This window comes from Artemia franciscana, chromosome 9 (genome assembly GCF_032884065.1).
Source record: "Artemia franciscana chromosome 9, ASM3288406v1, whole genome shotgun sequence".
Classification (NCBI taxonomy): Eukaryota; Metazoa; Arthropoda; class Branchiopoda; order Anostraca; family Artemiidae; genus Artemia; species Artemia franciscana.
In genome coordinates, this window is record NC_088871.1 from 18,905,283 (window position 1) to 18,932,614 (window position 27,332).

The 27,332-nt window shown below is 34.8% G+C and overlaps 1 protein-coding gene and 1 pseudogene across 4 annotated transcripts in view; both read right to left on the minus strand.

Moving 5' to 3' along the window:
- The window catches only part of LOC136031102 (solute carrier organic anion transporter family member 4A1-like), a 90,060-nt gene that overhangs the window by 12,658 nt on the left and 50,070 nt on the right, over nt 1-27,332 (minus strand). For 3 of the 4 annotated variants that reach the window (XM_065710404.1, XM_065710405.1, XM_065710406.1), the window contains exons 3-10: nt 25,481-25,631; nt 13,299-13,549; nt 10,951-11,176; nt 9,405-9,495; nt 8,667-8,788; nt 4,903-5,181; nt 3,241-3,433; nt 2,574-2,724 (exon numbers count right to left, since the gene is read on the minus strand). In XM_065710404.1, coding sequence (XP_065566476.1) covers nt 2,574-2,724; nt 3,241-3,433; nt 4,903-5,181; nt 8,667-8,788; nt 9,405-9,495; nt 10,951-11,176; nt 13,299-13,549; nt 25,481-25,631 — 1,464 coding nt within the window. The remainder of the gene's footprint in view (nt 1-2,573; nt 2,725-3,240; nt 3,434-4,902; nt 5,182-8,666; nt 8,789-9,404; nt 9,496-10,950; nt 11,177-13,298; nt 13,550-25,480; nt 25,632-27,332) is intronic. The other variant, XM_065710407.1, reaches the window with a different exon arrangement.
- LOC136031533 (heat shock cognate 71 kDa protein-like) lies at nt 21,361-23,123 on the minus strand (annotated as a pseudogene).

The following is a 27,332-nucleotide window of genomic DNA, read 5'->3' on the forward strand; positions in this document are numbered from 1 at the left end:
CTCTGAGCTTTCTGAAACATTGAAATATATGTAAACTGGAGCTTCAGGCTCTGATTTCGTAACAGTTTATTTACCCTATTATTTCTGGTTCTTTAGTGTATTTATCTAATGAATGTTTTAGAACTGGAGTGTTCCAAGTTGTTTTAAAATTGCGAAAGTTATTCCTCTATATAAAGGCGGGATAAAAATGTACAGGGAAATTATAGGCCCATTTCTTTATTACCAGTAGTATTCAGATTGTTTAAGAAATTAATAGTTAAAAGAATGGTTGAATTTTTGGAGAATAAGTCATTTTTTAAATTAAATACATTTGGTTTTCGGAAGGATTTATTTACTGAGCATGCTGTTTTATTTTTGAAAACTATTGTGAGTGATGAGTTGGATAATGGTATGAAAGTTGCTTCTGTTTTTTTTTTTTATTGTAAAGCTTTTGATTGTGTTGACCATTTTATACTCATTGCCAAATTAGAAAATTGCGGCTTTAGGGGACCATTTCTTGAATTACTTTCCTCGTTTTTAAAGTTGGTAACGTTAAACTTGGATGACCTTAGGGATCTGTTCTTGGTCCCCTGTTATTTCTATTTTTTATAAATGATTTATACAGAGCTTCTAATATGATTTCGTACGATTTTGACGTCTTGACTTTGAATTTATTTCGTCTTGACTTTGGATGTGACGGGGGAAAAGTAATTGTCCCTAGATTTGCGGATGACACTCATTTAACTGTGGCTGCAAAAACAGGAATTCAGCTATTGAGTCTATTAGTTCTTGTTTGGGTTTTGTACAGAAGTGGACGAAGCTTAATAAGTTAAAATTGAAAAATAGTAAATCTTGATTTTTGTTTTATGGCAGGAGCTTAAATTATTACCCTTGGATAGACAGATTTAATTAAACTGATATGAGTATTTTAAGAATAAATTGTACAAAATATCTAGGAGTTTTAATTGATGAATGTCTTAGTTTTACATACAGATTATATTAGTCTTAAACTCGCTAGGAATGTTTGCATTATAAGAAAGTTGACGTACATTTTCCCAAGAGATATTTTAAGAATAGGGTTTTATTCCTTAATTCATCCATATCTACTATATTGTTGTACTGTTTGGAGTAGTACATTTCTTTCTCATATCCATCATATTTGAATTTTGCAGAATAAAGCGCTTCGAGTGTTAAGTGGTGTTGGTTTTAAAGACTCGGCACAAAAGAGGTATATAAATTGCAAGATCTTGCCTTTAGCAGGACTTACTACTTTTTATCGAAGCCTTTTTATGTATAAATATTTTCAAAACTGTATACCAATATGATTTAAAAGTATGATTGAATTAGGGAGTGATATTCATACACATTTTACGAAACAGTCCAATATAATTCGTCGTCCGCTTGCTATTACCCGTAGATTTCAATTTTCTATTTGGCATCTAGGACCCCATGCATGGAATTGTTTACCTACGACTTTGCTTCGGGCCATTTGCTTGTATTGTTTTGTTTATTTGCATTAAGCCCATCTTTCTTTCTCTCATATATAAACTGACGTGCAAGCAAATTATGTATTCGGTAGTTCCTTTTCTACCTCTAATACTATAAATGAAATTCGGAAAACTTTATGCAAAAGCCAATATTTGACTTTATTTATTTAAACCTAAATATTTGAATATTGAGGTATTTTGCCAAGCTGTTAAGGACTCGACCCTTCAGTTTCTTACTGGTCATACTGACCTTCTTCTTCAAGTTGCAAAAAACTTCTCCTAATTATAAGATGACACAAATTGTTACTGGTCACTGCAATTTAAATTCATTTTTATGTAGAATTAATAAAGTAATTGTTCCACTTGTGATTGTGATGATGAAGAGAGTTTATATCGTTATCTTTTTGAGTTTAAACTTTTTAAGAATAAGGAACCAAAATATAATTTGAATTACAAGGGTTTTTTATTGTGATATTTTTAATATTAATGTTATTTGATTTATTAAAGAGACTTGATTTACTGTTTTAGCATGCTTCAACCAAACAGAGGGACTGAATAGGTGTACTCTATGTGCTTTTTTTTGCAGACTCGGTTGTGAAATACTCTCTACGAGTTTAGTCACTGAAGAAAACCATTCATTCATTCATGGGTAACTAACGAGAGTGAGAACTGATACTGTGTCGACAAGAACATCATTCAAGCCTTGTGGTATTAAAGCATTATAGTGTTCAGTGTATCTTGGCTTTTTTTCATTGTAATAGTGAAGCAAAATTAATGTAGTGGTAAGTGTACGATCTCAGTTTCTGAACTAAGTAAAAAAAAAAAAAAAAAAATCAGATTAACAACATTTCTTGACTATTGATGTCCCTGCGTTCACCCTGCAGTGTTTTGCTACAGCTGGGATCGATCTCAGGGTCCTGTATTGCCAAGCCAAGGTCAAGTCCATTGGACAACCACGGGACTCTATGTTTCTAAGAAAAAATTAAAAATTACGGATTTGAAATATTATTCCAAGAAACATCAAACGTTAGATAGTCCTGAAGATTTTTCTTCTCGAGACTAGTGACAGTTTCAATTAACAAAAACCATAAAAACTGTCAAACTTACTCCTGATTCAGAAGGAGCTTCACAGCCTGCAAAGCAAGGTGAGAAATAAAGAACATTGTCAGAGCTGCAGATAGGATCATACAGGGATGTAGAGCAAAAGCAATCTTGATTGCAGGTAAAGTTGAATTGTGGAGCGTCAAGACGAAATAATCTTAAAAAGAAAAGAGGAAAATCTGGTTAGTAGGTTTTATGTATATTATTAACGGCCTTAACAATTGGTAGGCTGATTAGACTTTTTTACTGCAATGTAACATGAAATTCTTACTTAAACACTTACAAACGTGAATAAAACCAGTTTTCTTGCCGCAGGATATTGGAAAAAATGAATTATAGTTTTTCCAGAGTTAAACACAAAAATACAGGATTTGTTTCAGGCTACATTTCCTCATTTTTGAATCTCCTACTACCGAGTAGTGTCATAAATTCGATTTGGGGGTTTGATCCCCTTCCCATCCAAATGCTTATCTGACTCGTAAAAAATAACAAAAATGGATATAAACAAATTTTTATGCTTTTTTTAGGGTTTTCCTTGTGTAACCCCCCCCCAAAAAAAAAAGAAACAAAACAACCTTGGGTAAAACACCCCCGAAAAAAACTGAGTGCGACCTTGTACATTAATATTTATTTTGTTTTTACAGTAAACAAAAATAAAAAAAAAATCACTCACCCTTCAGGAAATCTATTCAATCCAAACAAAATTGTATTAGGGCATTGCAAAAGGAATATGAAGCACGAGGAGAATCCCATAGCTGCAAGAATAATGCAGTAGTTGAGCATACCTCGACATTTCAACTTCAGCTTTTTGACAACAGCACCACCTATGAAAGTTGCTCCAACCCCAGCAGGAACGAAAATAATACCTGTGAAATATTCAAAATATATAGCTCTTTTCTGTGTAGCTTATTGCAAAGAATATATCACACTAGAGAGGTTTAGGGAATAAGGTTTTGCCTTATATATCTGGCAGTACTTTTTTAGGTATATTTATGTGATGATAGATATGCAAAGTAAAACAGAAAGCAACACTTGACTTTTTTGTTTCGGAAGTCTAGAGATTATTCCTTCTGAACAGTGGCTTCAATTCACAGAAATTAGAGATGAAAATGTATTTTTTGTAAAACTAGGGAGGGCTACAATTGTTTTATCCCCCCTACCAAATGGACACCACTGCTTTTGATAAATTTTTGGGTGCTTGGAATTACACAGCTAGTTTTTTTTTATGTTTTTTGTCCATTTCATAAAAGATTTTGCTTTAGACACTTCAAAATCCTCAATTTCCATTGACAATCTTAATGCCATTTTGCTAAAGTTCACTTTAGGCAAGCAATTTTGAGAATTATTTGACAAATAAACCACAGAAAAAAAATGGTGTAGTGTATCCCGGTTTAGTCATAATACTGTCACCTGAGTAAAACGAAGCACCAAAACACTACTGGAAAAGAATGTTTGAGTTTAACAAGAGCTATGTACATATCCAAGCATCAGACTTCCTTTAGATTTTAATGTTTATTGTCATAAACCTCGAAAGTGTCATCATGGTTTCAGCAGCTGCAAACTAGAAGAAAAAGTAAACCATGGCTAATAGTAGCCTAAAATCATTTTTTTAAACTCTCATCACGAACATTTCCTATTTAATTCTATTTTACAAAAAAAACTATTTTGTTCACATTTAACAACGAAGAGTTATGAGAATTAACAAAAAGGGTCTAAAATTCCTATAAAATTACGTCAGATTGAAAATAAAGTTTACAATTGAAACTGCCTTTGTTAAATCAATAAAAAGCAGTAACTTATCATGATTATGGCTGGGTAAAGTTCAAATTACAGCCCATAGTACCCAAAACCTTATAAAGGTTTTTTTGAAATATAAAATCAGGTCAGAAAGAATCGCCAATTAAAGATACCGCCATTTGATAGTAAATTAAAAATGATAACTCTTATTTTGACTGATCCTATATTTGAAAGTTTAGTGTGAAGTATATTCATAGAAAGTTTGAAAAAGAGCCTGAAACCCAAGGAATTTCATCTTACATTTTTTTTGTCTGTATTATAGTGACTGTTACGAAGTGAAATGGCAGCCTAGATTAGAAGGAGGCTTATGTAGCTTGTTTCAACAGTCTCAAATTTATATTTTTTTAATGTTGTCGCACGATTTTCTCGTTCATAATGTGCTGGCCGATATACCGTTATGCATTAATTAACTTGTATTTTAACTTCTTTTTATATTTAGAAATTGCTGAATGCTCGATCCTTTGTTACTTTTTCTTTCTGAGGGCAATCATTGACCTTATAGTTGAGTCGTTTGGAATCTTGCCTTGGGGTTACTTACCAATGAGTAATGCAGCCTCGCCAGAAGGAATGAGATATTGACTTTCTAAAATTTTCTGAGAAAACCCTGTCATTCCAGCAACAAGGAAGCCTTCGCTTGCACCAGCTACACTAACAGCCACAAAAGTCGGGTTAGAAAATATTCGTAAAATGTTTTTTGGTAAATCTTTCATAGTTCCAGTGTCGACAGGCGCTGCTTCGTCATCATCGCCATTGGATTGCCCTTTTTTCTTCTTTTGATATGCCTGTGATACTTTCTGAGCCGCTATAGCTTTTGCGCCTATAAAGAACGGGCAAGTTTTTATTTATAAAAATGAACCTACACTTGAAGTCTTGGATTCCAAAAAATTATCTGTGAGGTGGGTGTTTATACTTCCAATAAAAAAATTTAACCTATGTAGGCACAGTGTAAAGGAACACCCGTTTACTGTTGGAGAAAAAATAATAAAACAGAAAGTAAAGCAATTCTTGGGGCAAAAGGCTAAAAAAATTTAAGTTCAGCAATTAGGGGGAGGGAGAGAGAGGTGATTGCCACCTATATTTCCCCCTATAGATTTTGAAAATGTATTTTTTTTTGTTTTAATTGAACTTTTTTCTATTTTAAAAACAATAAAAAACAAAAAAAGCCCCTTCTAATCCTTTAAAATTGTATTTTGCCCCCTCTGCTTACATTCTCGTGAATTAGCGCTCCTGAATGTTTTCGCTTAAAATAATTAAATTTCGAAAGAGTTAGGGTGCCGAAGATTGGGAAAATATAAGTAACTTTTTAGCTTGAAATACTCATTTTTAATGCTTATTTTATGTTCCTTACAAGGCCAGACAGCCAGGTATGCCGGTGGTCCTTCATATGAGAGAAAATAAGATGGGTCATGCCAAGTCCCTTGTATTGTGTAAATGATTTTCCTATCATGTGATACATGAGTGCTGAATCTTGTGTCTGAAAGAATCAATAAAGGGCTTTGACTGAAGCTTTCAAATTCAGTTCGCATTGAAAACTACAAAGATTAAATTAGGGTTTTTGGTGGTTTTTGCCACTTGCTGTGGTGTCTGGATGAGATATTACGATGTCAATTCTATTTCACTGTCACAAAAATTTATTCTGAGAATGAGGGGCGAGGAACCATCAAAACATAAAAAAACGGATAATTTGTCTAAAAATTCCAAAAAACGATGGGTGAAATTGAAAAAATATGAAATTTAATTCCCCTGCGTATGTAATTAAACTTACATATTTGTCCAGACACCAGTATCTAGACAGCTTTTATCAAAAGTTGGTGGTTAGCTGCAACAAGCTACAGCTAAGCAGACCAGTCCAAGAGTGTGGGACTCTCGGTCGAAGATCTCAAATTCTACGAATCACTAAGCTTCTTTTGCCACTATATTTATCGTATGCCCTTAAGAGTGACATTCGCATATGTGTCTGGCTGGGCCTTTATTTTCAAGTGATAGCCTGCAAGACATATATATCTCTTCCTGGAAAGCTGTTTATACTACTGCTGCTAAAACACGTGACAAGTTTACTCCATGCTTTACGCCACGTTCAATAAGCTGGATTTTTTCCAAGAATATCGACAATTGAGCAGATATATACAGTCAGACAGATCGTTGAGAAGACACTGGAATTAAAAAAATAGCGTACATAGCTTTCATCGAAATCCCTTTCACCTTTGATACCGCAGACAGACGATCCCTGTGGCTCATCGTGGAAGCTGCGAGCCTACCTGCAAAGTTAGTCCGCCTCTTTAAAGAAATTTAAAGCAACGCACAAAGCACCTTCCTGGTAGATGGGGAAGCTTTCTTCTTCCGTTCCAACCAGCAACAGAGTACGGCAAGCATACACTGCTGTACATGAGCTGTTCAACTGCGTCACCGTGTTCTGAACAAGTCACACCGTGCCCACACTTTCGGTGAGGATCCTCTGTGGTATTTACTTCGTAGACGATGTAGCTGTCCTTATTGACAATCTGGACAAACTTAAGTCTGCATTTGAGACACTCTCCTTCACTGCCTCAAGAGTATAGCTGCAAATTAATTGAAAGAAAACAAAAATAATGCCCTTAGATAAGACCTCTTCTGTGTTACCCTTAACTGTTGAGATTAACGGCCAAGCTGTCGACTTGGTAGGGCAGTTCACATTTTTCGGATCAATTATAGCCTCAAACAGCACACTTGACGCCGAAATCTCTGCCAGATCAACCAAGGCAAACTCTGATTTTGGACGACTCCTAAGGGTAGTGTTCCTCAAACCACAAGTTAGTCGCCAAACTAAGGCTAGAATCTAGGCAAACTTCAATCTGGCAAATATCTCTACTCAAGCAAAAGCCTGTTTCCTGGGGTTGTGTGGCTACCTACTCGCATCCTCCCAAGCACCCCTGCACGAATCATCATGGATTTCAACCCCTCGAAAAATGGCTGGCGATTTCCTAGAGGGAGATCGCGCACTAGGTAGGGTGACGTAAACAAACCAAGCCAAAATATCAACCCTAATGAGGCTCCATCACTAGCCAGGGACAGGACCACCTGGAGAAGACTGAATGCACTGTCAACTACTGCCCTTTACGCTGGTGACCCTTGTGAGCAGTAGCGTTAAGTCAAGTAAGTCAAAGCAATAACAGTTTCTATGTATCTTTGTTAGGTTACTGCAAACACGCCTTAAATATACCAGCAATAGTTGAAATTGCAAAATTGTGAATTTAAACAAAGTTGATCTATACTAAAAATATCAAGCTTAATATTTATCGAAATTTGGCATCGTAGTTCCCAAAACAATAGGTGATATCTTAAAATTTCTGGCAAGAATTTCACAAGGTATCTGAATCTGAATTTTCACAAGCAAACAAAAGTGGTTTGAAGCTTTTCAAACGATTTTTTCTAATTAAATAATGAGAAATAGTGGAGTAATTGCTATTTGTAAAAAAATTAGTTTGTACTATTTATATTTGACATTTTTGAGCTAGAAGAAATGAAGCTAATAATGAACTAGGTGTAAGTCAATGAACGAATAATTTTTCTCCCGATTATGATTGGTCCTACTTTTCCTTAAAGTAAAAACGACATCAAAATAAAAACAGTTTTTCCCCTGGACTGATCTTAGGTCGATTTGCAATTATGATCTATGATCGACTTTAAAATTAGAGGTTTTCAAGGCAGAACTTCAATTTTATCGATATTGCCACATCGACCCGTGGAATTAAATATACAAAATCAGTTAGTTATATTTGCCATCTCTTTCGTTTGTAACAACTTATATGTTAACAATCTCTTGCTTCCAAAAGACAACTATACTTTGAAAAGAAAGCTAAACTTTCTTAATCTATTTGGTACCTTTTCTTTAGCTTATTTTTCATCTACTTTGCGCCAAAATTTTGTTTTCTTTTTTCTTTTTTTTAAATGTGGTTTCTGCTATTACCGAAACTGAATAGCTGCTTCCAGAGGTCCTTTTCATTAAAAAAGAATTTTTAATTTTTACTATTTTAAAAAAAATATAATTGGTTTTTCAAGTCTTCTCTTATCCAATCCATAAATACAGGGTTCGTTTTGACTCTTCTTGGTAAATTGATAAAAAAAATTTTGATTTGTAAATACATCCAGTTAATGAAGATCCACTAAAGGATTCCTAGGAGCAGAAAATATTTTAACCACTTGGTTTTGGGCAGATTTTAGGTTTACTATCTCTGATATAATTATTTTTAATGGGTTGCTGTGTCAAAATGTAAATCAGGCTTAAAAACTTTTTTTCAGATGCTAATCTTGAACATTTCTTACCGGGTAGTCGTGCAGGAAATGCGAGAAGAAGCCATCCAACTAGCAATGATAGAAAACCGAAAAAAATGAAGCCGATCCAATATGCACCAATGAAATTTGTGATTGTGACTTCAGAAGGAACCCTACAATTAAAATTATCTTAGCCGACTTCACGCAATCACACACAATCTTACTTTATTTCTGGAGCCTGAACAAGTCAGAGCTTCAAACTACTGGTGACATCAGGTGACTTGGTCAGATTTTTTTCCTGATTTTATACCAAGTAGATTGTTAATCAACTAAGTGTTTTTGTAATCAATTCCACTAATTGTACACTTTTCAACAGCTAACTTTGTTTCTCTTTTATCAGATATATAAAACTTAAATCAGAGAGTGATTTAACCAAACAGTTTACTGATTGAACCAAACAGGGACGGACCAAAGAAAAAAAAAAATCAACGACCATCATGGACCCCATAGGTCCGCGTGTTAAGCCGTGCCTTGATTATAGCTTTTCAGGTGAAGTCTCCCGTGCCTTTTTACTTTTTTTTTTAGCAGTTTTAATCTCCATTAATACATTTAGAGGGTATAAAGACAAATCGGGTGCCTCGAAAGTAGTTTTTTTTTTCAGGGAAACCTGGCGAACGAAATTTTTTCACTCGGTCAAATTGCTTTAAAAGCCACCGATAGGGCAAGCCGTTAGTAGCTTTGAAAAAATTTGACTTTGATAGTTACTCGTAGAAATAACTATAAACTTACGGGCTTGGGTAATCGATGAAAATCCTTAACAATTCACTACCAAGCAGAAAACCAACGGCTGGACCGAAAGAAACGAATACATAAAATATACCTGGAAAAAATATAAATGAAAGTTAACATTTGACACAAACCTCGTTGCTAGGGTATGCAAGTTTAAATGACATATTTCACATTGCCTGACTTCAGCTTTATGCAATGTCATGAAGAGATACTCCCCCTAGGAGTATATGAAAATAATACCACAAAGAGGGCTTTTACACAGAATCTATTAAATGAGACTGCAAACTGTTGTTTTCATCTATTTGTTCATACTTGTTCATAATCTAAGCCCACCTCATTCAGCTTATACACTTTTATTATAATTGACTCCAAGGGTAATTTCAGTGCACAGACTTTTGGATTTCGTGGCATTTTGTTGTCATTTTATTTCTTATATATTAAAAGTTCGTTTGTCGCACAAAATAGGTTCTTAAGTTTTCATCGAACTACAGATACATGCTGATTCACGAGTTTGTCTTGATGGGTGAAGGAAAGGACAACGCCAAAAGAAAAATGGAGACAACCAAATTTTTGTATACGAAGTATTTAAAGCATACGAATGATACGTCCTTGAGCATAGTATCAGAAGATATTTTGGATGCACACAAAACAGACCTTTTTTTTGTACTAAAGTGCTTTGTGCTTTCGTTCTCTGATACATCCATTTTATTTTACTGTGATTTTTTTGCTTTTTGTATAATGTTTCATTGTTATCTTGTCTTATTCTTTTCTGTATGTTTTTTTTTTAAACAGGCTTCAATATGTGAAGCCGGAACTTGGGATTGGTAATATTATTTTCACTTTGAAAAGTTTTATTTTAATTTTTCGTTGTCTTTTTGAAAAGTTTAACCGTTTCTAGTATATATATATATTGGGTTATTTTCAGCTTAAAAGGCAAATAGGAAAAATCTAGCACGTTAAACGCTTGTAGTGTATAAAAAGAAGCAGCATTGCAGTACTTCTGCACTTAAAGCAGAAATATTAATAAAAAATAATTTATTGTCGTCAATGATAATTTAGTTTGGGAACATAAGCCACAGTTTATTTGATTGGACTCAATGTCTAAAAACACAGATGCTTGAAAACGAGATAAGGACAGAATAATGCTACTTGAATGAGCCAGACTAGAATTTGCTTTCTAGTGACACTAGTTACCTAAAACTGAAAAGAAAGAACATAGAATTTTAACTCGAGCACTGTGGGATAGGAAAATTTCAATGGAAAATTTGGGAAGCCCTAAAAGCGCTTGATATACAGTATTCATGGTTATCCTTGTGATTAGCGATGTGACTCATATGATGACTCATTGCCCATCCGTATCTATGTCATGCCTGTGTAACTACAATATAGATTAGAAACAAAATAAGTAACGCTATTTGCGCAAATTAGAAAGCACTTGAATTGTACTTAAACCTAAAAATATAATTCCAGCTGATTTTTTTTCCAATTAATGAATTTGTTTAGGTTAGTGGATGTCCCGTTTTATGAAATACAACTCTGACCTTACCAGTGTAAAAAGGCTGATCTTCGGTCTTGAGATTTTCATCCAAATAGGTTATACCAAGAGAAAAGAGGGGTGAGGCCCCTATGCCATGGAGAAAATGAGCCAGGAAAAAGACCCACTTATAGTTGCCAGCTATTGCAATAGAACTATCAGGATCTATTTCAGCTAGGGAGCATACGTTTGTAGAATTTAAACCACCGCATACAGTTGAAAACTGGTTGATAAGTGGCTGAAAAATAAATTATTTGTGATTAATTATGATTGTTAATTATATTTAAGCATAATTATAGTTAATTAAATTTTAATTAAAATCAAATAGTCAAATATAGTAGGTTATATGGTAGTTGCTATTGCAAGGGAGTTTGTAGACACGAACCATAAATAAGGAGTGACTCTTGCTAATAGTAACCAAAACTTTAAAAAAAGGAATTTAACCACGTTGAATGACTAAGATTTTTGTGATGGTTCCAAATACATAGGGTTTTGTTAAGCTTAAAGTCGATCGTTACAAGATATGAGCCTAAGAAAGCTGTCAAATTTCTGAAAAGGTGAAAAAGATCCGTAACAAGTGGAAAATCTTGAAAAAAATCCTGCTCTCACTTTTAGCATATCAGATAGCCTCATTGCAAAAGCTACAACCCTTATCTTAAAATATGCGAGTTGTTTTATTTTTGCAAAGATGATGTTTACAGGGGCCTATCTGTTGTATTTTTTTTCCATTGATCATATTATCGATAAAGTTTCCTAGAGTTTTAGGAGAGGGCTGGTTTGAACGTCAATTAAAAGAGAATCTCTTTTTTAAGCGGTAAATGAGAGTTTGCCACGCCAATATAAGATTCTTTACCATTGTATGACACAATTTTGCAATTTTAGTCCAGAGAGGGCAAAAACATGATGGTGAAGAAATTCGAGATAGCCAATGCATTTAGAAGGATCTAAAAGTTGCATATTGAGCTTCTCAGATTCAGAAATCTTTATTCTAGATGGCCACGAGTTTTACCTAAAAATATATGTGGCCCATAAGAAATAAAAAGTTGATATACAAAATTATAATAAAACTTCATTTAAACTACCCGATTCATTTGATACTTCATAGGACTATATACAGTTGTACATACTTGTAAAAGGGCTATGATGCAAAAGGGCCAATGGATCAACATCTGGGGGAGGGGGTATCTGAAGCATTAAAAATAACGTTTTATGTCAAAATTTTCGAGATTTTAGTGAACCTTCATATAAACAGAGAAGGAGTAAGCAGGAAGGGGTAAAACCTAATCCCTAATTTCACTGCATTCCGAGAACTATTCTTGGACTTAGCTTTTAATAGGGGTTTATTTGGTTTGATGCTCCCATCCTACTGTAAACACATGTTAAGCGTAACATGACAGATTACATTCATACGTTTACCTGCAAAAAAGGGGGGGCATTCTTAAAGGAAAGGTTTTCTCGAAGAAATCCCCTTAAGGGACCTACTTGTTCAAGAATGAATATCATAATTAACACATTATTATGCAAATATTAAATTTGAATGCAAGAAACTACGGCTTGCCTCATGCATCCACATGACGTCGTAAGAGGTGACGGGTAAAACAACGTGGTTTGTTCTTTACCAGGACTTTCTACGAAAAACCCAAAGACTTTTTCTTGTGTGTGATATATTTTCACTGCAAAAATGGATAGCCAATAGAATCAATGAGTCACTTTTACAAACTAGAAAGGATAGATATTTGTATTAGAAAAAAAAGCATTATCAGCGTGGGGTCTCTAAACCTATTTATAAGGGTTTTAGACCATAAGAAATGGACTGACAGTCTGAAAATTTCCTTACTATAGCATTTTGACCCTCTTTAAAGTACTTACATACCAAAACATTCATTTTATTTTAATCCAATCTATTTCGACTCTTAAAAGAGCCACTAGGACTTGTCGATCTTCCATCGAATAATCCCTCTACCAAGATTCTGCGGCCAAACGTTTTATAAGAAATGACATGGATAAAAAAATGCATTGAGACCATTCTTTTTTGCCAAAGACCACTTATGAGGACCCTTTGGAATTTGGTGTTATTTCTTTCAAATAGGGAGTGAGAAAAAAGGTGATACAAAGAGAGAGTCTTTCATGCTACAGTGCATTATACTGCTAAATCAGTTGAATATGGAATGATTGCTTGTGTATTTGAGTCATTTTTTTACTCTTTTTTTATTTAGAAGATAAAATGAGTAATAAAATGTGATAGAAAAATAAAGAGTGGGAGACAAAGGTAATAAAACTTGATGAACAGATAGGAAGACAAAAAAAGAGGTATAACAGAAAGAGGTGGAGAGCTATAAAAGAAAGGAAACATAAAATACCTCATATTTTCCGCTAATCCAATGTGGTATAGTAAATGTAAAAGCTCCAATGCCCATGATAATAGCACCCCAGCCCAACCATCTTGGCTTAGATGCTCCTACTTTGCCGCCAATATAAGTCACAGGGAGAATGCAGATCAACGAAGCTATTTCATAAAAGCTCAGTATGAGCCCACTTTCTGATGACTGGATGTTATAGCGTTTTTCTATAGATGTGATCGATATATTGACAAACCCATTGACCAGAGCACCTATAATATTTGTTTTTTTAATGAATTTTACTATGAATTGCAAAAAGTCACCGCAAATAATCAAAATACGACTCTGTTGAATTAACGACTATCAAAAGAAATTTTAAATTTCTTTAAACATAACGTGAATTTATTGAAATCTATGCAAACTATGATAGATTAGGTTTGACCAGTTTATTTCAGAACCGCCAATAATGCTGGAAAGAGGTACTTCTATATGTGGAAAAAGCAGCAAGAAACAATGATACAAGAAGACAGATAAATTCCTCAAAGAAATAACCATAAAAAGCCACCTATCGCTGGTCCCTTAAAATTTTCAAGGAAATGTGGTCCCTGAACTACAAGAAAGACTTATTTGCTGGAGGATCATCTTCAGTACCTTCAGCTTCACTGATAAGCAACACGATCAAGCTGCGAAAACACAATAGGTCAACTTGGGAGGATAGTCTCCCTCCTGAGCTCTACAAGGTCAAACCACGTGTAATAGTGGAGCGGAGAAGCTAAAACCCCTATTCAGTCGGACATGGAAAAAGAAGACCATTCCTTCTGACTGGAAGTTGTCCGTAATAATCCCAGCATTCAAAAACTATGCTAAACAGGATAGCCATAACTGACAAGAGATATTACTCATGGATATGTTGCTCTTTGATCTCTTTTGACTCTTAAAAAGTTAACAAGAACTTTCGATTTCCAAAGAACGAGCTCCCTCTGAAGTCCCTTTCATACAAAATAAAAAACTAATCATATGAATTGTTGAGAGCTCATCAGTTCAAAATGTAATTTTACTAGATTTTTTATGCTGTAATAATTACAAAGGAAAATATTCGCAGTATAACTCGTCTTCAGTAAAGCGACAATGTCACAGTAGGTTTTACAGTGAGAGAAGGGGGCAATACCCAAACTCTTGCTTGTAGTGACTTTTGATTGTTTCAAACTTGATATGCATGTTTAATTTAAGTTTCATTCGTTTTAAGGTTTATTTGTTCATTTATATCTGTACATATTTTATATTTGTTTGCTATGATTGTTTATCTAATTTCTGTTCGCTTTGGGTTTCATTTGTAATTCAATATGCAAATTATTTTTGTTCGTTTTAAGCTTTATTTGCATATCCAATTTAAGCTTTACTCGTTCTAAGATTTATGATTCATTTATATTAGTACCAGTTCTATGATTTTTTGCTATGATTGTTTATTTAGTTTCTGTTCGTTTTGAGTTTCACTTGTTTTTTAATAGTAACTTCTGGTCGTTTTGATTTTTTATTTTAATAGTTATTTCTATCTGCTGATCTAAGGCTTAATATGGTCTTTACTTTTCTCTGAAAAACTTCTTTTTGAGAAGTTTTTTTTTATTAATTTTTGTTCGTCTGTGATTGCCAAACTTTGGAATTTTTTCGTAAGTCCCTATTTCAAAATAACTTATGATCCAAAAATAAAACTATGTGTCTAGAAACAGTCTTGGCGAGAACTGATAAATTAAAGAAAATATTTGAAATATAATGATATTAAATGCTGAAAGCTCATCAGCTCAAAATTTCATTTCACTGCAATTTTTATTTCACTTTCAATGTCGTAACAAGTGCAAAAGAAAATATTTGCAATATAATTCGTTTTAGTAAAGCGCCAAATATGCAGTAGACTTTATGCTTTTACCTTCAGGGAGACCGGCAGTGGCCAACTCTTGTTTATAGTGAAAATTATAGGTGCCATTATTTTTAGAATAGAATATCTTTAATAAGTTTTTTAAGGGTGGGGTGTCAGACCATGGAGGGAGGACCAGGTGTCATCTACCATGATTTTGGAATATAATACCATTAATAATTTCTGATTTTGGGAGGGAGTGCAAGTCATGGAGGGGGAGCCAGGGGTCAGCTCCCATGAATTTTGGAACACAATATCGTTGGTGAGATTTTTTGGAGGGGGCCGCGCTATGGAGGAAGGAGCAGGATTTAGCTTCCATGATCTTTGGAATGAAGAATTGTTAATAAGTTTTTGTTGGGGGTGGTCAGGCCTTAGATGGAGAGTCAGGGCTCCGCTCCTATATTTTGGAAAAAATATCGCTAATTTTTAAATTAACGTTAGGTTTTTACGTTAAAATGTGCGTTTCTTTTTCACGGGGGAGGAGATTGGCCATGGAAGTAGGATTAGAGGCTAGCTCCCATGACTTACTATTAAATATTTTTTCTATGGGGAGTGGGATCGGGCCATGGAGGGCCAGGAGTCAGCTCCTATAAATTCTGGAATCAAATATAGTTAATAATGTGTTTTTTAATAGGAGGGCTGGGCCATGGAAGCCTGTTGGCTCTTTCTTATAATTTTTGGAATAAAATATGGTCAAAAAGGTTTTTCTTAGGGGGAGGGGCGATCGATCCATGGAGCTCCCACCTCCCATCATTTTTGGAATAGAATATCGTTGGTAAGTTGTTCTTGGGGGGAGGGTCGGGCCAAAGAGGGAGCTCCCATATTTTTTGAAAATAATAATCGTTTATAGATTTTTTGTGGTACAAGGTCCGGCCATTGAAGGAGGGCCAGGGATGGGACGTCATAAGAAATCGTTAATAATTTTGTGAGGGGGAGGGTCGAGCCATGGAAGGAGAAACAGAAGGTCAACTCCCATTATTAATCATTTATTAGTTTTTTGGGGGGAGGGGGATCGAACCACGGAGGACCAGAGGTCAGCTCCCATAGGTTTTGGAATATAATATCGCTAATAAGTTCTTTTTGAGCGGGGATGGGGATTGGCCTTAGCTGGTCTTTCAAAATTTCTAGAAACCCTCGCATATAAACCTTATATGCCCCCAGGTCATAACTTAAAACACTTGCCCCTAGGCTCTTGAGGGAGGGTTGTATCGACCAAGGAGTTTTTGCTTTCTAATTTTTTAATTTATTTAAAAAAACGGCTCTTTAAAAATTCAATAAGGTGGATTTGGCAAAAATAGGTCAGGGGGAGCTAGTTGCCCTCTGGTACGTTTGGAATCTTAAAAAGAGAAGTATAGTTTTCAATTTTCAATCGAATGAGCCCACTTCGGAGTTTATACGACCATCCCTTCATTAAAAACATTATATGTCCCTGGGAAATAATTTACAACACCTGCCCCTGGGTTATGGGGGGGGGGGTCTAAGCCCCGGAGTTTTTTTATGATCCTTGATCTTTGGTCTGTTCAATCAGATGCTTTTGGGGAAAATAGGTCTGGTGGGGGTGAGGCTAGTTATCATCTGATCACTTTTAATTCTTGAAAAGGGAGCTAGAACTTTCAGTCTCTAATCATTTGAGTCCCCTCCGTAGCTTAAATAGCCCCCTTTTTCATGAAAACCTTATATAACCCCGGGGTATAAGTTACAAAACTTTCCACTTGGCTCTTGGTGTTATGTTGATCCCGAAGTTTCATTATCTTACTGTTGGACAATTCTGATCTCAAATTTTTGATCGGAAGTATTTTCTGGAAAAAGGGCGGGTGGGGGGTAAGATACCTCCGATAACTTTTGAATCCTAAAAAAAGGAACTATAATTTTTTTTCTCAAATAAATGAGCCCCCTTCTGAAGTTAATACGACCGCCCCTTCCATAAGAACCTTATATGCCCCTGAGGTATAACAACACCTGTCCCTGGCCAACGTGGGCTCTGGGAAGTTTTTTCAACCTCGGAGTTTTTGTTATCTGATATAATAAAATGTCTCTTTCATAATTTTATTGGATGTGTTTGGGAAAAAAGTGCACAGGGGAGCTAATTGCCCTCCGATCTTTTTCTACTCTTAAAAAGTAAACCACACCTTTCAATTTCCGATTAAATAAATCCTCCCTGAAGTTTTATACGACCATCTCTTCCAAAAGAACCTTATATGTTCCCAGGGCATAACTTACAACAGCTTCCTCCGGGCTCTGGGGGTTGTGTTAACCCCAGAGTTTTTGTTATCTGATGTTTGAACTATTTCTAACGAAATGGCTAACTTAACATTATTATCGGGTGCGTTTGGGTAAAAAAGGGCATGGTGGGATTGGATACCTCCGGTATCTTTTGACTCTAGCTCACTTAAAAAGGGAACTAGAACTTTCATTTTCAAATCACATAAGACCTGTATGAAGCTTACACGACTATTCCTTTCATATGAAGTGCTTCTGGGAGAAGGAAAAAAAAAAATGGCCTACTAACAAAACATTAGAGCCTTGTGGCCTTACTATAGGCATCGTCATAGCGTCGCCTCTGATGTGTGATCAATATAAAAATATGAATCTAGAAGCAGCACCTGTCAATTCAAAATGACACAAGCGTCATCAATTTAACTTGTAATTTAAAATTTAGGTTCCATGATGGAAAATAATTATCACTTCAAGCATTTTTTTTTCTATGATCTTGTAAATTTGTTGAAATCCTACTGCAGGCAAAGCTATTGATGAAAAAATAACTTGGTTATTCAAAATCACCATAACTTGGTTATTCATTAAACATATTCTTCCATCGATTATCATCCCAATTTACCACTTGATTAATAGGTCATTTGAACTAGGAGTACTTCCCCAACGTCTTAAACTTGCTCGTGTTATAGCTCTCTTTAAAGGAGGTGACAGAAAGGATCCTGGGAACTACAGACCGATCTCTCTTCTGTCAGTGTTCTCTAAGATATTTGAAAGAGCAATGCTCAAACGTCTGGTGAGATTTCTTGAAGCAAAATTTTTTTTCCATCAGCATCAGTTTGGGTTTTGCGCAAAGTATTCTACAGAACATGCTTGTAATAGACTTCTTCAGTTTATACGACGATCTTTAGATTCTAATCTTATTCCTGCAGCCATTTCTCTTGATGTAAAGAAAGCTTTTGACAGCCTTACAGATAAGATTCTCATTGGTAAACTTTGTCATTTTGGTGTCCGTGGGGAAGCATTGTCTTGGTTCTCGTCATACCTAACTGACAGATCTATCGCCACAAAAGTTATAGACGAAAAAGCTCCAATTGAATACGGAGTACCCCAAGGTTCTATTCTTGGGCAAACCTTCTTCCTCATATATGTGAACGATCTCTACCGACTTTTTAACACCCCAATTAACAGCGTTTGCTGTGGATTGTGTCACAAATCTTACTCTCAGAGTACGTTGGTGTTCACACCTAATAGTCAAGAAGAATTAATAGCATTTGCAGATGACACTGCTTTAGGTGCTGCAGCTCCGGATGAATCATCCCTTATTCTAAAGCTTCAAGCAATGACTGAGAAAATACTCTTTTGGTTTGACATAACTTTAAATGTAAAAAAGTCCTACCTTCTTATTTTTTTCTCGTAAAGGTGTGAGCTGCCCCACAATTACTGAGCTTCATACACCAAGAGGCTCCATAAGTCGTCCCCCGGATCGATATGTGCGATTCCTGAGAGTTATTTTGGATGAAAATTTATCATTTAAGTGGCATGTTCATAAGAGTGAAAATTTCCCATGGACTTGGGATCATTCGAAAACTAAGCGTTTATTCCCTTTCCCTATCCTTGGTCTTTTATACTTTTCTCTGATTTTCCCCTATGTATGTTACTGTTCGTCTGTGTGGATGTCCAGATTTCCCTCGGTACTTGCTCCTATTCACAATCTTTATGAGAAAGCGGCAAGAATTATCCAGTCGGCTACACACTCCTCTTGACCTCCTCAAAATTAAAGATATTTATGTTTTATCTCTATCTTTGTTGGCGTATCAATATTTCCAGAGAGATCTCCCATGTTGTTTTCCGGGACTGCTTAAGATAGTAGGGGAAGTAAATTTATATATCGTTCGTAACCGGGAGGATGTGATGATTCCAGCTAGTTCCTCGGTTCATTCAGACTTCGGCCTGGCTGTTACTGTGGGACGTGCTTGGAACTTGGTTCCCGCTGAGATCCGGCAGTCACGAACACTTGGCTCCTTTAAGAGACAGATGAAAAGTTTCTTATTAAAGGCTTCTTATTAAATGTTTCTTATGGTTTATTTATTATTTTTTTCCTTTTTTTGGGTTGTTGTTTTGTTGGTGTTGTATCCTCGATGACGCAAGAATTTTAATTTGTATTTTATTATCGGGTGATGAGAGGGTCGCTGTTTCGTGGGGACTGCCGGTGAGTTGATTTCTTTTCCTTACATATTTATATTTAGATGTTGTTTAGTATGTTTATGACAAGTTTTATGATTCTTTATTTATTGTATGCCGTTTCCCAAATAACGGGCCATTGAGCCCTTTGGGATATTGATTTTGTTATTGTTATTTTATGAAAATAAATAGAACTTGAACTTGAACTATGAAATTTAGCTGTAATTTCAAACAAAAGTTAATTTATCTAGTGTAAAATATATTTTACTTTTAAAAAGCAAACTAAACTTATAAGTTCATTTTATATTTTACAAACTGTGTCACGACGTAGGCAATAATGCTCCCAAACTAATGAATAAAAAAAAAAGAATTAAGAACCTCATTCCCATTTTGTAGTTTTAAGGATGTGTCAACCCCTTAACAAACAATATAACTAATAAATCTGTGGCCCTTCAAGAATTTGAGTCCATCACTGGTAAAGCTGAAAAACTTGCTAAGATTTTAGATCTGGACAGTTATTTTTAGGTAGGAGCTTCAAGAAAAGGAAATGATCTTTGACGAACTAGAAGGCTGCGAAAAAAAATCTTTGTCCCATCCTAGAGTAGACAATAAAAGTTTCCAATTAAATGTTTAATCCTATTAAAGTTGTGTAAACAGCTGACTTAGAGCATATCTGACAGTAATAAAACCTTTAAGCCTTTTTTCAACAAGTCAAGATTATATTCTTTACCAGATGATAGTTTCTAATTTTATTGCGTAAACTTAGAAAATATATTTCCAGAAAATGAGCCAAGAGGGATTTTCCTGTGTGAAGCATTGCCCATCTGTCTCAACAAATCCAAAGATCCAAAGAATGTTTAAGCTTAAGTTATAGAAATAGTTTGAATGATATTTATATAAATACGTTCATAGCATCAATAATTTTGCTGTCAGTGTCAATTGTACTGGAGTTTCTGGATATTCTATGACAAAAATCTAGAATCTTCAAAAAAATAAAGTAAGTATAATCGCAGGAAATGATATTTTGCTGGATGAGAGCTAACATCCAAAAAATGAAATAGCGAGAAAGGTCAGACACTCTTTTTACGTAACACATTTTAGCTGAAAGAAATAAAGCATGAGAAAAAAAATTTGAATATTAATTTATTGCAACTAACACATCATAAATGTATTTTTGGACTATGATTGTTAATTTTCTAATTTTTTGAACTAGCCTATAAGAATTTTGCAACGACGTTTTTTATAGCAATTTAGCTTAAAACCTAACTTTCATTCCAATATTTTGGTTCTTAGGCAGGAAAGCTTTATAAGAAATATTTTAAGACACTTTTTTAATCTTATGTTTTGGGTTTAAAGGGTAAAAGCTTTACTGTACCACGTAGTCCAGTTGATAGAAGATTCTTGGTCTGAGATTAAATGTATCTCTATTAGATTGAGACGATTCTATGTTCTATGGCTTTCCTCAGTATACCACCCAGTTTAGCTTTTGTGTAACAATATCTTGAGGAAAAATCAGTTTCATTTCGTTTTCTTATTTTTGTATTAAGCTGTTCTTGAGCGGTTCGGTAAAGAGTGTTATCCCTTATCAATAGCATTGGAAACTCTAAAAAAAAATTAGACTATAAAAATTTGAAGGTTTTAAATTTAAACATCTACTTTATCTTCATTGAGTTGAAAATTTTTCCTTTTTTATTCATCTGAACTGTTTTATTAACTAATTGTGGCACAAATAAAGCCAGAAGGTTATTGAGAGAAGTCACCCTTTAATCGAATTCTTCAACCGTTGGTCCATCTGGTTCTAGGACTCTGACATTTTTTTCTATTATAGAGCTGTAAATTCTTGAACCTCTTTTTGCTTGTCATCAATTTTTCCTTCATAGCCAAAGGATTGGTATCCAGCCATTTAATAGTCTCTTTGCATATTTCCATTACTATCTTGCGATCATATTCATCTATCCTGCTTTCTTCGACGATTCGAGAATATTCTTGGATGAGTCTTTGCTGCGGTAATCCTCAACCTCGGCGACCATTTGTTCAATATCCTCCATAAATAAGTCCTCGTCGTTGGTGACTGTTATCTTATTCTCTTTTCCTGAGAATTTATCCACAGCATTGACATTCAAAATACCGTTTGTATCAATATCAAATGTTACTTTTTTCTAAGCCACTCCCCGATAGAAAAATTCTGCGGGCATTTACGGTTATCCTTTGTCATAGCTCTTTATCCTTCATACACCTGAGTCAAGGCTCCCGGTTGAATGCCATAGTTAGTCCTGAAAGTTTGAGTTCGCCCTGTACGAATGGTTGTATTTCTTTTTATCAGTTATTGCACAGCCAGCTGTTTCGATACCAAGAGAAAGGGGTGCCATATCCAACAAAAGAAGGTCGTGAATGGCCTTGGACTTGTCACCGTGAAGAATAACAGCTTGAATATTGACCCCATAAACTACTGTTTCATCTACGTCGATCGACCTTTTCAGCTATTTTTCGTTAAAGAAATCTTGCGGAAGTATTTGGACTCGCGGAATACGCGTGAAACTTCCCACAAGAACTATCTTGCAAGTGCTTCCTTTATCCAGTTTAGCATCCATGAGCAATTTTTTTAACTGACCCCAGTGGGCTTCTTAACAAGTCTGCATAGAGTATCAAGCCGAGATCGAGTAATAGAAGTGCAAAAATCAATGCTTTCACGTAATGAGTCAATTTCATTAGTAGCCTAAATAGAAATTAATAAGGTTCTTTCGGCTATTTCATATGCAGTCCTGTGTCTTTTAAGTGCTCTTCCACAGGCTAAAAGAAATTTCTTATACTTTCCCTTAAATTCTTAAACTAAGTGGCTCACAATTCTATTATTAAGATCCTGGTTACCCAAATGTGTGTCACTTGAAAAATGCTGTCTTTGACTGTAAAAATACTAACGTCAAAAGTACAGTCCCGGTTAGAAAATCAGTACATTTTTCTCTTTACAATCCTTTTGATCTAGGCGTAGGCAATTACAGTGGTCGTTGATTCATTGATAGCTGGCAGGAGATTCAGTCCTGCAATGGTACCTGCATCCTTTATAGCATGCTTCTAAGAATCTTTGAAATAAGCTGGCACAGCAGCAACAGCGTCAGTATCAGCAACTTTCTTCCCAGGAGAAGCCTTACCGATTTCCTTCATCTTAGTGAGAACCACTGAAGATATATCTTCTGGAAAAAAATCCTCGTCTCGTGTTTCAATTCAACTTGAATTTTAGGCTTTCTACTACCAATGATGACCCTTAATAGCAAGTGCTCCATATCTGACTGAATTGTGAAATCTTCAATTTTTTGCCCGGCTAGTCCTTTAGTCTCAAATATTAGATTTAAAGGGTTCATGGCTAGTAGATATTTGGCTGAGTCTCGAATTGGTCGTTCTCTATCCATAAATACCACACAACATAGTGTTGTTCGGTTGCCTTGGTTATTAGCAACGATTTTAAATTTTCCATGTTTTAATACCCCGAGACAGGATTAACTAGTTCCTAGATTAACACAAATTGCAGATCCTTTTATCATTTTTCTAAACTTGTCAAAAATTTTTCATAATGTTAAATAGCACAACTCTCTCTTTGATCGAGTTTGAAAATTGAACTCCGTTTGATAACTCTGTTAATCGTAACAAAGAATTATGCATATGAATTCAAATTAGATGATATTTTCTCTGTGGATATGAGCTTTACATTTAGTAAAGTGTTGGCATTTCTTTCACAAATTTCGATGACAACAAAAATTCGATGGCGTGCTATCATATGTGGGCATCAACTATCTTTTATATTGTACGCATGTTTCGTAAAATCATAGATATATTTGTGTCTTAACCTCGTATCTTGGAATTTCGCAATTTGAATATTAATATTGGACATGTGTATTTTAGCTCCAATACTATTTCAGTTCGAATTAATAAATAAAAATAAAAATAAATAAAATGTATAAGAAGGAGTTAGTCCTTAATTTATTGTTAGCGTGTGGCCTACAGCTAAAAAACAACAACCAGAAATTCTTGCATATAACGTCCAGTGAAACAAAGGCAAAAGAAGAGAAACCGTAAAACAGACATAATACCCCTTAAAATGTCACTTAGATTATCCAAGTGGAAACGCAGAAACATGCATACAGTACTTGAATTACCATTCAAACAAGAAAGAAAAGATCTAGGAAGCGACTATTAACGAAAATCGAAATAGCACTTTTATTTCTCTTGAAAGTATTAAGGTCAGCAATAATTTTAGCATTACTTTAGGATTGAATTAGGGATTCAAGGGGACATAGATACACACGAAAACTCCTAATGTAGAGTGGCAATGAGGGTACAATTTATATCGAAATATGTTTCATAAGTCCAAAGGCACTGACTTCCTGAAAATCTTGTGTCTCGAATGTTTGCATTAAGATACGATCAGACATATTGAATTTTCCTGAAAGATCGCAGTGACTCTTATCAGGAAAAGTCAAATATGACAATCAAAAGCCTGGTTTCAATGATGTAACACAGGGTCAACTTATTCCGAAAATGAATAACGAAAACAAAATCTTACAGATTCGTCACCATGCCTGTAGTTTTCTACAGTACTTTTCATGGGCTTTTGAAAGAGAGGCTTATGGACTGAGGACTGTTGATGATTTCTTTTAAATATTGCTTTCGCACCCCACACGAAGGGGAAATGATGTTTTGTCTTTAAAATTCACTCTCAAATTGTTAAATTCTGACCATCCTAAACAATGGTCGTTTATTTGTTTGTAAAGACTCATTGTCCTGAAACCGATTACAAGGATGTATCTTAATATGGAAGGCTAAGGGTAAAAATCGAGGATTGTTGCAGGAAACCCTGCCTTACCAGACTGGTTACCTCTGACTGATTAGCAACGAGTGTATATAGGTGTCTAGTTGTCCTAACTCAAAAGCTGTTTCATTCCATCTAAATCTGTGTATCTCTGCAATTGTGTAGCATGTTCCAGGTGCCTGACCTTGTTCAGTCATTTCTAATAGACTGATCCAACATTTTTTTTTATTTACTTGTCATTTTATTCTTACTGATGGACTACTATGTTTTTCTTATCCTATTGACTTGTACGGTCGAGTAAAAAAAAAATGACCCGCTGACTTCCTCGTGCTTACTTCTATTTTTTTGTTGATTAAATGAAAAGTCTTTTTTTAATTAAAAGTCATGTTTAAAATCACAAAAGAAAAACTTATAAAATAAACTGTCGAAAAGGTAGAAATTACGTTTACTGTTGTAATGACGAAAATGAAAAAAACGACGATGCGGCTGTATCACCCTTGTGTTTGTTTACTTATTTTCATCCATTATGTTCATTCTAAGCTATTTCTTATATTTTATTTTTTTTACAGGACAACAGTGGTTTGGTTTTATCGTATCTAGCTCTGGATTATTAAAAGAGTTTATTTCTGCTCTTCTTAAGTTTTAAAATGGCTCATAACTTTTGTTTGAAACTTTTTTTTGGAAAATATTTTTTTAAGATTATTTTCTATTTAAGAATGAGGTTATTTACTCCTGCTAATTATCATAGAGGAAAAAATTAGAAAATTAAGATGTTTGGGAAGTAATTTACAAATTACTCCTAAACACATTGAAATCAAAAATTAATTTCAACCCTTTGAAAAATAACAAAAATGGCGATTTACTTGTAGGTACATGAAATTATAGGCAAATAGAACCCTTCTCTGAGGCTAGTTTTGAGATCAAATGCAAAAAAATAGGGTGAAAATAAATCTTTTAAGCCGAGGACGCGAAAGCTTGCTACTACCTTTTAAACAACTTTCCACCCTTAAGTTTTATAGGTTTACCTGTAGAAAAACAAAATTTAACAAAATACATCGATTCATCAGAAAAATAAGATCCAGTAAACAGTACCTTGTGTGAATCCAAGTGCGCAGAATAGAAGTAGGTAAATCTTGACAGTCCTTAAAGGCTTTAAGAATTGGGGATTGAAACTTAACCACCCGCAGTTACCTCCTTCGTCGTCTTCTACAGTTTCTTCTCTTGGGAAGTTGTCAAAGTTGGGCTTTAAAAGGTTATTGGTACAATTTTGTTAGAGTAATAAAATGATACAATATATAATGATACAATAATAAAAAGGTTATTGATACCTACAATAAAAAACAAATTGATACCTATTGATGCCTATAATAATAAAAGGGTTATTGGATATATAACGATACCATAATAAAAAGGTTATTGATACGATTATGATATATTTTAATTGAATAATATACTGGTAGATATATGACTATCTGTAAATATATGGTAAAATCAGTGGGCCCCATCACGCTAACTACCAATATTCTATACGTCTTTCCACACCCATAAATAATACAACATCAAAGAGTCAGGCTTATAGATCTATTCAGGTCTAGAATTTTATCTGTACCTTCTGCATAATATCTTCTGCACCTGTTTGCAGGCACGTACCCATTTATTTAATGCAGAGATATATTCAGAAGGAGACCCAAATTCACCAAACCAAATAAAATCAGGTGAATTGCATGACAATTATGGCGTAACATAGAAAGGAACATGTAGACTCTGGCACGTACACAGGGGGGCCTTCGGCCCCAGCCCCCCCCCCCCCCGAAATTTTGTGAGATGTTTAATTTCCCCATGGTTTCTTGGGATTTCTGGCGAAAGTAGGACATTTATTAAGAATCTAAATACATGTTTGAAGCCTTTTTTGGGAGATTTTATAGCATGCAATTATCCGGTCAAGTCAGTGCCCAATTATTAACCACTTTTCTGTCTAACTTTTTACCTTGTAAAAAGTTAGGCAATTGTACTGCAAAAAGGCAATTGTACTGTAATTTTTTTTTTGTAAAGATAGAAATATCCTTGATATTAAGGCGTTTATCCCCCCTTTTCAGGGTAAAGTACAGCTTTTAATGGATCAGTTTCGGAAACTATCATTTTTCATTAAAATCTACGTTTTTGCAATAGAAAAATTATCCCCAACAGCACCCATATTGCAGTATTAACCCTAAAATTTCCCTTTCAGTGTCGTTCTAAATCGCTATGAACATAACCTGAGCCTGAAACGTACTTTTGAGGCTTCAGTCTTCTTCCCTCATCCACTACAATACTACAGATTAAAGCTAATCCGTTTTTTCCGATATACATGCTTTTTGCATTACTAAATAAAAAAGTGCTACTTAATATCTGCTGTTTCGAAGGTTTTGCCCCCCCCCCCCGAAACAAATTCCTGCGTACGTGCCTGTGTAGACTAGCCATGTTTTGGGGGACGGGGCCAAACTTTTATTTTCATAAGCACAGGTCTGTAGTTGGTTCACCAAAAAGGGGACACCCGGGCCAACAAAATATTGAGTTTATTTCTCTATCTTCCGTTCCACATTAGACTGAGCTTATGGACGTTCCCCAACTTCGAAGATTGTGCTCTGTAGTTGTTAAGTTATGGCTTACATCTTTTGGGTTTGAATTTAGAAGATTCAGCTTACATTTGGGGAGCACAAGCTTTAAATCTAAGATGTACATTTAACGTTAGTTTTATCGTTCAAGGTTTTTAATTATATGTAATAAGTTTTTATAATGTACTATATAATAAAATATATATGAATATTTATTATACCATATTTTTATACTATAATATATATAATCATATATTTAATATATATGATAATTTTAGATAATAAGTTTTTGGAGACTTATTAGTTTTGATAAATTTTGCCCATACCTTAACTTCCACATACTTAACACA